Source organism: Rattus norvegicus, chromosome 20, assembly GCF_036323735.1.
Source record: "Rattus norvegicus strain BN/NHsdMcwi chromosome 20, GRCr8, whole genome shotgun sequence".
In the NCBI taxonomy this organism is placed as follows: domain Eukaryota; kingdom Metazoa; phylum Chordata; class Mammalia; order Rodentia; family Muridae; genus Rattus; species Rattus norvegicus.
The window spans coordinates 27,993,072-28,006,496 of NC_086038.1; the positions used below are offsets into that span (position 1 = coordinate 27,993,072).

The 13,425-nt window shown below is 42.9% G+C and overlaps 1 protein-coding gene across 3 annotated transcripts in view; it reads right to left on the bottom strand.

Annotated features, from left to right (window-relative positions):
- Window positions 1-13,425, bottom strand: part of Mcu (mitochondrial calcium uniporter) — a 162,584-nt gene that overhangs the window by 32,552 nt on the left and 116,607 nt on the right. For all 3 annotated transcript variants that reach the window (XM_039098623.2, XM_039098624.2, NM_001106398.1), the window contains one exon: window positions 10,116-10,185. In XM_039098623.2, the coding sequence (XP_038954551.1) occupies window positions 10,116-10,185 (70 nt within the window). The remainder of the gene's footprint in view (window positions 1-10,115; window positions 10,186-13,425) is intronic.

The window sequence follows — 13,425 nt, forward strand, 5'->3', positions numbered from 1 at the left end:
TTCCAGGACAGTCAGGTCTACACAGGGAAACCCTGTCTCAAAACAAACAAACAAACAAACAAACAAACAAAACACCCAAAACCAAACAAACTAACAAACAAAGAAATCATACAAAATTTAAAAAGTAATTCTAAATATTTAATTTAATAAAATTTAATTATATGTGAAGGATCACTTCAAGGCTGCTATTGTTTGACTGGAGTAAAGAAAACAAATATCCAGGAGTGAATGATGACCCACAGCAGTAATCCCTGTATTGGGGGATTGAGACTGGACGACCGGGAGTTCAAGGCCAGTCTGGGCTATGCCATGGGACCCTGTGTCAAAGCCGAAGACAATACAAAACCCCAAACAGACAGACACGGACATGAGCCAAGGGCCTGGCTTTGGAACTCGGTAACTTGCATATCCTTCTTGGCACCGGAGGTCGTGTGCCTTGCTCTTTAGATTATGGTGACAGGCTTGCATGGGGAACCTGAGGACTGTTACTCCCAGGGGTAGAGTCTTACCACTGTTCCAATGCCAGGTCACAAATGGGGAGATTACAAACCCACATCTCAACCTGGGGTTTTCTGTGTGTGGGTAATCCTCATCGCTCTGAGGGATTTCCCAACACCTGCAGACAGACTATTCCACAAATGATCCTCTACCGAGGCACTTCCTCCGCTGAGGGAATCCACTTGCTTGGCCTTGTCTAGCTGTCTAGTTGGGAGACAGCTCAGCCCCAGGGTGCATCATCTTCCTGCCAAACCAGTAACAACAGTCTTGAGGTCAAATGAGAAGACCATATTCATTCATGGAGCCCCACACTCTCCCAGGTGACTTCGGCCAGGAAGGAGTAATCCCGCACGCACCTCTTCTCTCATGAACACAAAATTCCACCCAAAGTCTAAGAAAAGAACTTTTATATTTTGATCTACTCTGTGGATTTATAAAACCTCAAAACCCTCGTTCTCAAGACCTGGACACCTGTGCAGAAGGCCGGACTTCATTTTGGCCTGTGAGAGGCCTCTTCAGAGCCATCGTGAATGGAAGAGTAAGGCTGTCACACCGGTGGGGCAGAGCTGCCTTCTCCCTGACAACCTAGTTATCCATGTTGCTAAGTATGGAGAATGCACCATCTGTGTAGAGTCCCGGGATCTTCCTTACAGTCAAAAAGCGTCTTTTCCCTCCCTACACGGTGTTTTAGCAAAGAAATGGAATGTTTCTTCAAAGATGGTAGCCAGTCACAGTGAGAGACCTTCCAGTTTCCTCCAGAACCCACACCTCAGAGGTTTTTTTCTTTGGTTGGTTTTTTTGCATCAGCATGCATATCAACAGAAACACCAGGATCTAACTGCTCAGAGCAAGGGCGGGTTCACCAAGCTGCATTGGGAGAGAAATGAGTTTCTAATTCCCTAAAATACTGAAAAGGATGCCGTCCCCTGAAACCTGACACAAGCTCGCTTCCCCCCAAACTAAGCCCACACACACCCTGTTGGCATGTGAGGTTTGCATCCTTTTCGATGTGGGGTGGCCATTCTTCAGTACAACGTGAACAGCGAGGCTTACCACATCCTTCAAGAGAGGGCGTCTGTGGCAGAACAAGTCTAACCTTATATTTTGGTAAGGATTCAAACTGAAACTCCTGCTTACAAAAAATGTCCAAGCTGTTGGACATGTCTTTTAAATAGGAAAATATAAGGTGTTGTAGGAAGTAAGGCTCTGTAATCTGTCACCTTCATGCTAAATAGCTTCCTTACTTCCTCTTTTTGTGGTCTTTTTAAAGGGAAGGTGAAAGATGTGTACTTATGTGTGTCCTTGGTGTACAATATTTGTAGTTGATAAGCGATATATATACTCAATATATTGTATGTATACTCAATATATGAGACATGTACTTGATATGTGATATATGTTCTCTATATGTAATGTGTACTTGATACATGATATATACACTCAATATGTGGCATGTGTACTCGATATGTGATAGATGCACTCTGTATGTGACATGTGTACTTGATATGTGATATATACTCTTTGTATATGACATGTATATTGATATGTGACATGTGTACTCTGTATGTGACCTATGTATTTGATATGTGACATATGCACTTAATACATGACATGTACTTGCTATGTGATATATATATATATATCACTCTACATATGACGTATGCACTTTATATGTGACATGTGTATTTGATGTGATATGTGCACTCTGTATGTGACACGTGTACTAGATATGGTAATAAGGAACTTTAGCTGTGCATGAGTGGTTACTAACAGTGCCATTCAATTCAAATCATCTTTCCCCTTTAAACCATTTTTATAAGTGACATATGGTGGCTGTGATGGCTATGCTCCTAGGACTTAGGTGGCTGAGGCAGGGGGATCACTGAGGTAGGTCAGCCTAAGCTATATAACAAGACCTGTCTCCAAAAATCAAGAAACAGAAAAAAAGCTAATCTTGGTTGTTGATTTGACTACATCTGGAGTCCACTAAATCCCAAGCATCTAGGCATGCCTGTGGGAAATGCTCTTGACTTGATCCCTTGAGGTCAGAAGTCCCACCTGAAATCTGGGCCACACTTTTGGGTGGCAGCCCATATAAAAGAACGTGGGACAAGGAAGCTTTTGCTTTTTGCCTGCTTGCTGTCATTCTTGCTGGCAAGTTCATCTACTCTGTTGTGGAGGCATGCCTTCACTGGTGTTAGGACCTACTTCTTCAGGACTCCGATATAGACTGAAGACCAGCTGAGACATCCAGTCTCATGGACTGAACAGCTACTGATTATTTTCCACTGGGAGACAGTCATGGTTAGACAAGCTGGACTACAGTCTGTAAGCCACTACAATAAATACCCCTTTTAATGTATATGCATCCATTCTCTCCTAATGTTCTCTTAGAGAACTGTAACACAGAACTCTTATGACTCAGTTGTAAGAAGGTAAATATCTCTTCCCCCCACTGGCTGATGCTAGATAATGTTTTCTAGACATGACAGGGAAGCTGCAGCCACAGTCTCAACAACATGGCTGCCTAACCAAGTCCTATATAATTAGAATAGCAGTTGACATGCCAACACGGAGAACGGAGACTTCGGGGCCCCAGCTCTAGATGAAGAGCCACAGGTAACTAACGACTACAGAGAAAGAGAATCAACGTTCTCTGGGGTTGAGGCCCTAATGGGTTATCCAACCCCAGATGGTCAATCCTCAACACACGTACATGCCAGCTACACCAAATGGACTCAGTGGTGTGTGTGAATGCGTGTGTGTGTGTGTGTGTGTGTGTGTGTGTGTGCGTACACGTGCGTGTGTGAGTGCGTATGTGTGCATGTGTGAGTACGTGTGTGTGTGTGGGTACGTGTGGTGTGTGTGTATGTATGTGTGCATGTGTGAATGTGTGTGCATGTGTGTGAGTGTGTGCATGTGTGAGTGCGTGTATGTGTGCATGTGTGTGTGTGGGTGCGTGTGGTATGTGTGTATGTGTGTGTGCATGTGTGAGTGTGTGTGTGTGCATGTGTGTGAGTGTGTGCATGTGTGAGTGCATGTGTGTGTATATGTGTGTGAGTGTGTGTGCATGTGTGAGTGTGTGTGAGTGTGTGTGTGCGTGTGTGAAACAATCATAATTAAAGACAAAGAAGACTTGAATTTGATAGGAAGTTATGGGGACATAGGAGGAGTTGGAGAGGAAAAAGGGAGAGAGATGATGTCAACACAGTACTAATGTATGGAATTGAACACGCACACATATTAAGATAAAAATGAACATGTTAGGGCAGAAACCAAAGTGAGGGGAACTAGGCATACACCTAGATCTGCACCCCACTCACAGATCCGAGCCTAAGAACTACAAATTCTTAGCTATAATTACCCTTGCCCAGGGCGGCCAAACAGACGTGTGTATAGCACTATACAGGATTTTCACTATGAAAATTGCCCCCAAATGATTTTTATGAGGCAGCCATAACTTCTACTGATTACAGAGATCATATAATTTCTACCACAATTCTTATGACACAGTGCCAAGTGAGCGGACTGCATCTCTGGACAAAGAAACGGAAGGCAGTGACACAGATTATTTTTCTCCCTCTTTTCTAGTTGGCCTTCCACTCTCCAGTTAGAGAGGAAGATGGGGTCTTGGCCTATACAAATCAGCTGACCTCACAATTTTTAATATCACCTTCTTTTTCTCTCTAAAGCCTGCCAGGCTCCATGTTAGAACTGCTTTCATCCTTGGCCTTCATTAACATGGAGGGACCCCTGAAGGCCTTAAGCAGGTCCAAACCATCTGCTACAAATGTTTCGCTATTAGTCATTTATAGCTGGGGGTCTGGGGCCAGAAAAACTGAGATGAGAAGCTGAAGACCAGCTTCCTGGGTGTAGGGCTTTGCTGTCATTGCAAGCTCCCCTCAGGTCAGCAGGGCTCTTTCTGCAAGGCAAGCGCATGCCTCTCTTTCAGTCATCACTTCACGGTGAGAAAGCAGGCTGTGAAGGACGACTTCCTGAGGTTTACATGTTCACACAGCAGAGCCAGGCCACACGTGTAGCTTGTACTTGTAACGTTAACCATACTGTTGAGAGAAGATGGGGTGAGGGTTGGGTGTACATGCATTTGCACCCAGGCTCAAAGACTACAGGATGGCTCTCCAGTTGGGGACTGCTACTATGGAAGCAGTCTAGGGCTTCACTCAGTCATCAAAAGTATATCTGACCCAACACAAGAAAAGTGGAGAATGTGTTAGATTGCTTTTCTTAGAAAAATTAAATGTTTAAGATAATCTATGTGGTCTGGAGAGGTGGCTCAGTGGTTAAGAGCACTGACTGCTCTTCTAGAGGTCCTGAGTTCAATTCCCAGCAACCACATGGTGGCTCACAACCATCTGTAATGAGATCTGATACCCTCTTCTGGAGTGTCTGAAGATAGCAACAGTGTGCTTACACAATAAATCTTTAAAAAAGCTAATCTAGTTTTTATAATATAGTCACAACTAGAAGGTCTTTCAAATGATACTGTTCATGAAATTATTGAGAGGCGGCATCTTTAAATTTGTAATGTTACACAACGTATCATTTTAGGGTGTATATTTTAAAACTGAGGGCCAATTCACCTTGAGATACTGAATATGACCCAGCAATAAAGACAAAGTAGAATGAGTGGTGGCGAGAATGTTTTTTTGTTTTGGTTTTTTTTTTTTGAGAATGTTTGTTAACGGTGACTTAACCTTCTTCACTGTATGTCAGGCAAAGTTTCTAATACACTATACTGACCTAAGGCAATATTAATTTTGCATGCAAAGTAAGAGGCTGAGGGTGTGGCTCAGCGGAAGGGTGTTTGCTTAGCACTTATAAAGCTCTGGGTTCAATGTCCACCATCACACGCACATGCACACAGGGCAGGAGCATGAAATAAAAAGACGTACAAGGAAGGCAGCAAGAATACGGAGTTGTAGTAAACCAAATGATGTTGTGCTTCTATTTCTTAATAACTAATATAAACTATGGGTTTTAAAAAGCATTTATTTATTCTGTGTCTGTAAGTGCCTGTGGATGTAGATGGGTACATGCCGTGCCTTATGTGTGGAGTTTAGAAGCAAACCATGGGGTTTGGCTCTCTCCTTCTATCACGCAGGTCCTAGGACTCAAACTCAGGTCATCAGACTTGAGGCAAGAGCTTTGACCTGAGCCATCTTGCCAACTCCAGGAAGGGTTTTTTTTTTTTTAAAGAGCAAAACTTAGTAAAAATTTGGGGAGCACCAGTCAGTAGTAATATACTTTTTTAACATGCCCAAACCCTGGGGCTGAATCCCAACCAAAATATATACACACGTACAAATTTGCATTCTTTTATTTTTAAAAATAAAATTATTTTAAAAGTGTGTGTGTGAGAAAGAGAACATGATATATATATATGTATATATATATACATACACACAGAGAGAGAGAGAGAGAGAGAGAGAGAGAGAGAGAGAGAGAGAGAGAGAGAGAGAGAATGCACACACAAATATGAGATGTGAGTAAGTGAGTGTTGTGTCTGAGGAAACCAGAAGAAAGGGTCTGATCTCCTGGAGCTGGAGTTACAGGTAGTTGTGAGCCACCTGATGTGGATGTCAGGAAGCAAACTCAGGTCCTCTGCAAGAGGAGTACATGCTCTCAACTGCTGAGCCGTCTCTCCAGCCCCTAGCTCCTTTCTTTCTTTCTTTCTTTCTTTCTTTCTTTCTTTCTTTCTTTCTTTCTTCCTTCCTTCCTTCCTTCCTTCCTTCCTTTCTTTCTTTCTTTCTTCCTTCCTTCCTTCCTTCTTTTTTTTGGTACAAATATTGTTTTTAACCTCTTGTGGAATATGGGGACAGCCTATTAGCACCCATTAATTCAGATAACATTCAGTCATACCCTTAAACAACTGTATCATTATTAAATTACTAGAGGTCTTCATATGGATTGATATATAGGAACACTTAGACTCAATGATTGGTAAAATAATACAGATGCCTATAATGGATTCATTAGCTCATATCAATCACCATGAATATCCCACCAACCAATGGCACCCAAGCTTCCTCTATTTAACCCTGATTTGGTTGATCTTAAAAATATATTTTCTAAACATATACTGTTAAAGAAACACTAACCATATAATAACTTCATAAAATCTAAAGGCTAGACATTTTTGAATGAAATACTCTTAGTTGGCACAAGCTAAGAGACTCAGTACTGTGGATTATTTCTTACATGAAGAGAACATCTCTAAATTGGAAAGGGCTAATGTTGACTAGTAGAGGAAAGGAATGGGACTCAGGAGTGAGATATGTGCAGATTTGGTTGTGTATGACATCAAGACCATGTTGGAGGAACAGAAATACTCCTGCTTTAGAGGGACTCTCGGAGAGAAGGGAGTAGGAGGTATTTCAGACTTCTGGCTCTTGGCTAGGTGGCAAGTTTTGCTACCTGGTGTACACTGGAACTAGGCCTTGACACACACATGTTCCCCAGCTGCAACACAGCCAAGTTCTGCTTCTTAGCTTACATATTTATCAGTGTTTCTCTGGAAGCCGTTTGTCTTCAGGACACAGGAACAAGGATGCCAGGTCGTATTTTCCTTGTTTTGCTTCAGCCTAATTTCCCTCTCAGTTGCCTCTGTTCTATAATTGAGTAACCACAGAAGGGTTTTGTCAAAAGCCAACTAGGAAAGGCTAAGGCACGCAAATGAATTTTCTGGTGATGGCCCACTATTTTGCATGTCCTTCGATAGGTAAGCTCTGAGATGCAGGGTCCTTAAAGACTTTATCCCAGGATTACTTCTTGTTGCTGATCTGTCTTTCCTGTCACTATTGCATAGTCTAATGATTCCTGAGCAACAGCCCACCCTATTGGGCAAACTTCCTGCAAATCAACATGGAGATGTACTCTCATATAGTAATGCTGTATAGACGAATTGATTTCACAATTTCTGATAATGATATAACTCTTAAATTGAGACAAGTAATCCCAATCCCCCTATAGAATAAAGCTGCAAATAGAGCTCTGTAAACCTCCATGTGTCATGGACTAATTTCACTAGGATAAGAAATTAGGCTTGAAACAAATTTGTGATCGAGGAAAACACTCATTCTAGGTCAAGTCCAAGGATGAAGCCACAGGTGTGCACCATGATAAAGCAAGGCCATGTTGTTTTGAACTTATAAGGAGCTTACAGAATGAAACACTGCTTTGAACTTACTATCAACATCCTTCTGTAGCTCCCCTATTGTGTAACATTTTATTTATGAGGAAATTCTTTTTTACATACAAAATTTGTCTAAAGACTATAAAAAGCTAAAAGCAATAATAAAGTTTTGGTATAGCCATTTCCACTATATCTGGTGTACATGTTCTCTGCGCAAATGACTTTTCTTCTTTTCCTTTTCTCTTTCAAAGTGTTAATGAACTCCAAGCCTCTCACATGGCCAGAGAGGGGTCCCTAGGTGGGGTCCCTGAGTCATAGAGAAAAAGGCCCTAGCTATTAAGCCTTTTTTTTTAAATCCCCTGCTGCTAACTACAGGAGTTAATTACCAGAAGTCAGTGGCTTTTGGTCTTAGAATAGCAAAGAAAGAAAAAAAATTAAAATTAGTAAGCAACTTTTGCCCCCCACAATCACTGATGTCACCCACAACTGTTGGCCTCCATCTACCTAGAAGCTGGGCTGGTCCCCAGCAAGGTTTCCTCCAAAAGCTGAAGAATCAGCAAACATGAGCACATGGTTATGCGTCCAGATTACCCAACAGCACTGGGGAAGGATTCCTGCTACAGTGTAAACTTAAACTGACAGATACAGAGGACTCTGGGGCTTGCATGATCCATTTTGGGCTTCTTCAGTTTTGGTGTTTTTGTGAATTTGCAAGATGCTCTTTTAATGCATGCCGTCTGTGAATTAATGTGTATAGAGTTGAAATTAGAACAAGATCAAACCGAGGTTTACACAAAAATGTTAACCCCTAAGCCAAACTCTGAATTGAAAATTTATGGAAGAAATGGTAGCAAAAGTTAGGAAACATGACCATAGGGGAGGAGGTGGGGGGCATCTCCAGGACAAGGATGAGATGTGGCCTAGGACAAAGGAGGTGCCCAAGAATCAATGAGGGTGACCTTAGCTATGACTTACTACATTGGGGATATGGAACCTGAAGAGGCCACCGCCCACCTGTATCCAGAAAGGAACTCCAGTGCAGTGATAGAGACACCAACCCACCCACAAAATTTTCAACTCCAAATTTACCCTGTCTACAAGTAATACAGGCATGGGGGTGGGAGCAGAGACTGAGGGAATGGCCAACCAATAACTGGCCCAACCTGAGACCCATCCTATGGAGAAGCATCAATCACTAACACTATTGATGATATTCTGGTTTGCTTGCAGACAGAATAGGAAAAAAGATTGTGGGACCCGAATGGGATAGGAACTCTGCAGGAAGACTAACAGAGTCAACTAACCAGGACCCTTGGGGCTCTCAGAGTCTGAACCACCAACCAAAGAAAGAACAGACAAAGGCTGGACCTAGGCCTTCCTGTACCTATGTAGCACATGTGCAGCTTGGTCTTCATGTGGGTCCTGAACAGCTGGAGCAGGGGCTATCCCAAAAGCTCTGGCCTGTCTGTGGGATATGTTGTTCTAGCTGGGCTGCCTTGTCTGGCCTCAAAGTGAGAGGAAGCACCCAGCCTTGCAGCTACTTGAAATGCCAGGGTAGGAGAGATACCCAGGGGGAGCTCCCACTTGCCCAGAGGAGAAGGGGACAGGGGAAGGATTGTGGGAGGAGTAACCAGGAGGAAGGCAGTGAGTGGGATGTAAAGTGAATAAGAAAAAAAATAAATAAGGAAAAAAAATAAGCCAAGTTTCAATCCTGTTGCTAGTCTGTGACACTGTGAACATTTACAAAAGCCTCTGCCCTTCCCTCAGAAGCTCTTCCCTATATAATCCAGACATTTTGGTCTCCCCTCTCTTTCTTCTTCCCCTTCTCTCCTGCTTCTCTCTGCATTCGTGATTTCTTTCTTTCTCTTCCCTGTCTTCTCTCTCCCTTCCCATGCAACTTCCCTGGCTTCAGTCCTGGGGGCCACTGAACCTATCCAAGAGCAGCTTCCCAATAATCCTACATTTAATTTAATCTAAACTGACTGAACTGGCTCATTTCACTGGCAGAGAAATAACTTATCACCTGTTTCTAAATGTGAACGGACATCCAGGACCTGGGAAGACTTGATGGACAAGCTAGTTTTTCATGGTTAACTCTCTGAATTCTTTGTCTTCCCAGTTCTACACCCCTCCTCTAATCGCCCCTTCCCCTGATCTCCAAGAAAACCACAAGAGGAAGCATGATTTGTAAATCAGTAAGTTGGGCTGGAGAGGTGGCCCAGCAGGTACAGGTGACCTCAGTTCAATCCTCGGAACTTACATTGTGGAAGGACAGAACTGACTCCCCTCAGGTTGTCCTCTGACTTCCAAACGCATGCCATGTCATACATGCACACACACACCCCAATAAATAAATGCAAAAATATTATTTAAACATATGTATGTGTTGACTAAAAGAATCTGGAAACACTAAGCTAAGGAGGGAAAAAAGGTAAGATATAGAAATGGATTTGCCAAAACTCACCATCAGAGGGCACAACCGTACTGCAATATGCAGCACCCACGCTCTGCCAGGACGCCGGCCTCTGGTGTGCCTAAGAGACAAAAGCCAGGCAAACTGTCAGGGCAAACTGATTCTAGACACATGTGCTCCAAATAACGCTAGCGTTTGAGTAAGAATGATGGACTCTTCATGGAAAAGAAGAAAATGCAAATAAATGGAAACAATAAAAGGTATTCCTAGCAGCCTAGCAACAAGCACACTGCAAACAAACACATCCTCCCATATACATGGGTAGTCTCACACTAAACAACATGAGAACCATACCTAAGCAATTGTCTTTACTGACTTTTGCTGTTAGACCTCAGACTGGCATCTTCCATCAGTTATGAGAACGAGATGCACTGAGCATTTCCAGTATTGAGTGGGCTCTGAATCTTGCTGTTTGCTTTCCTTATTAAAATCTCGGACAGGCAGCCTCAGTGCTTGAGCCCAGAGCATTAGAAGGAAGCCACAGCCGCACACTTTAGCCACATCTTCATAGCGCAGTGCTGCAGCCAGGAATCCAGACTGAAGTCCTCAGAATTAAGCTGGGCTTCAAGGAGAATACTGAATACATTTCTAAGTAAGTCTTTCCTTTGAACCTCTCTCCCAGTCCCCAAACGTGTGACAGGAGGAAGCTGGAAGGCACTAAATAAAACCCATCCGAGACATTTAGGATTCCAGAACAGTGCACAGGGTAACTCAGCTGTGCCACAGGACGCACGGATCTCGTTACCTCCCACCTCCTAAGACGTGGGGGACAGAAGGCTGAGTGTGGTGTCTGGATTGAGAACAGCCCAGCAGACTCTTGTGTTTGAATCTTTTGTCCCTAGTTGTTGGAACCATTTATGAAGGATCAGGAGGTGTGGCCTTGTGGGGGTAAGTATGTCACTGGGGGTGGGCTTTGAGGTTTCAAAAGCCCAAGCCAGGCCCAGTGTCTGCTGCTTCTGTATAAGAGTAAATAAACCTCTAGTTATCGGTCTGGCACCACGTATGCCTGCATGCCACCATGCTTCCTGCCATGATGATTATGGACTAACCCTCTGAGTTCCGAAAGCAAGGCCTAATTAAATGCCTTCTTTTGTAAGTTGCCTTGGTCATAGTGTCTTTTCCGAGCAATAGAAAAGTACCCAGGACACTAATATTTAAAAAAAATAAATAAATCATTTAAATTACTGGAGAGAAAGTTTGTGGATTGTTTTTTCTTTCAGTTTAAAATTTTGATTCATAGGACTTAATTTCGGTCACATTTAAGAAAGAAACACAGCTAACCTCTCTTCCACGACACCACAGCTAACGGATGTAGTGAATAACCCATCTTCATCTCACCTCAGACGGCACCTCCCTCCCTTTCCAAATACTTATATGAAATTTCAATCTGTTTCTGAACCTTTGCTCTGTCCAGAACTGTCTGCTCGCATCCTGACAACCATGATGGTTTCACGTTCCGGGTTTATGGTAAATTTTAGTATCTGATTTGGCTAGCTGTCATGAGAAATATGTGTGTGTGTGTGTGTATCTGGCACGTAGAACAGTACCTGGGCTACAGTAAGGGCTCAGGAAGTACAAAGCATTTTGCTTTGAGACCATGCTAATTCCACAGGCCTGGCACTGACTGGGTAGACCAGGTTATCCTCAAACTCACAGGGATTTACTTGCCTCTGGGATTACAGGTGAGTACTGCTCTACCTGATGGAGCCTGGAATTCCATGTCTCCTTTTGAATCTTTATCTGTATACTAGAGAAGCATTTTACAGAGTTCTCATCACAGAGTCTGCATCTGTTCCCACGAATGCTTTCTGTGTTGTAGTGTAGTAGCCAGCGTTGAATGCGTGACCCTGAGTCTTGATTTTCTTCGTGCACATCTGCTCTATTGGCCTGTTATCTCACTATCATTTCTGAGTTGCTGTTTTCTTTGTGATCTAATCTGGGAATTCTTCATTAGGAAAGTCTAGCCTCCTTACATTTATTTATAGGTATATAAAACATATATTTAGTCTTTTCCACTATGCAATTTTAGAGTCTTTTGTGTTTGTAATGTTTTTCTCTTTGTCAATATGGAAGATTAAACCCAGGGCCTTGACCATGATGGGCAAGCAGTATTGTTTGAAATTTTATGTGTGTTCTGACTGCTGCTTTCTTGTTTAAATAGTTTACTTAGTGAACTAAAGCATGGGGATGGATGCTTGCTGTCCCAGCACCCAGGAGAGAGAGGCAGGAGGATCACAAACTGCAGTTTATAACGTTGGTTTTTGTGACTTGGCTCTGTCTTTCCCCTTAGCTCTTTAAATGTTGTTACTGCTCAGTAAGGTCTACTCTGGCCACTCCTGTCAAACATTGATCCAGCATTTGCCTCTCCTGATGGCCTTCAGGTATATAGTCCTACCCAAAGTTAAGTAACTTTCCCCTGATTTTGGTAGGCCCAATTCTTTTAAGTAAATTACTCACTTAGTTTATGGCTGTATTCTCTGACCTACAGGACAAGAATTTTTGACTGGTTCAACCACTGACAGTGCTTGTGAAATAACAAGTCCTCATCAAATAAATGCTAAGTCAATATTGACAATGACGGCTTGTAGAAAGTACATATTATATTAAAACAAAGGTCTTCCCTCTGTTATGAGCACAGAGGCTTTTTTTTTTTTTTTTTTTTTTTTGAGCTGAGGACCGAACCCAGGACCTTGCTCTACCACTGAGCTAAATCCCCAACCCCGAGCACGGAGGCTTTTTATGTCCCTTTTCCAATCAGTTTAGTTCAGGTGTCAATTATCTACCCGCCTTCCTGCTTACCTCAACACTCATTGTGTGAAGTTTTGGCTGGCCTTTCTTAGATGACCATGGGTGGCTTACATAAAGCACGAGTTTATCCAGTATTAGTCCTTTGTTCTCCTCACTGCCCTTTGGAGGCCTCAGGGATTCAGACTCTGATCTGAGGGTATGAGCCCACATTTGTTTTCATCTTAACTCTCTAGAGACTGGGCTCCATGCTAGCTGCTGATTCTGTAGCTAGAGTTTCTGCTTTTATTGCTTCAAGGACCAAACTTCTTCCTGAAGAGGGGGTCTTGAGAAATGAATTTTCTGAAGCCTGACATATGAGTTCCTAACAATCTTTCCTGGAAGACTTGTTAAAGTCCTGAATGTTGCTTTTGGGGAGTCTGAGGCCAGCCACCAACTCTGGAGAACTTGCTTGCCTGGCTTTGCTGGAGATCTGCAACCACAGGTGTCACCGTTTGAGGTCTCTCTGGACGTCTGTCTGGCCTTCGCCAGGTTTGGCTGTCACCCTCTATACAAA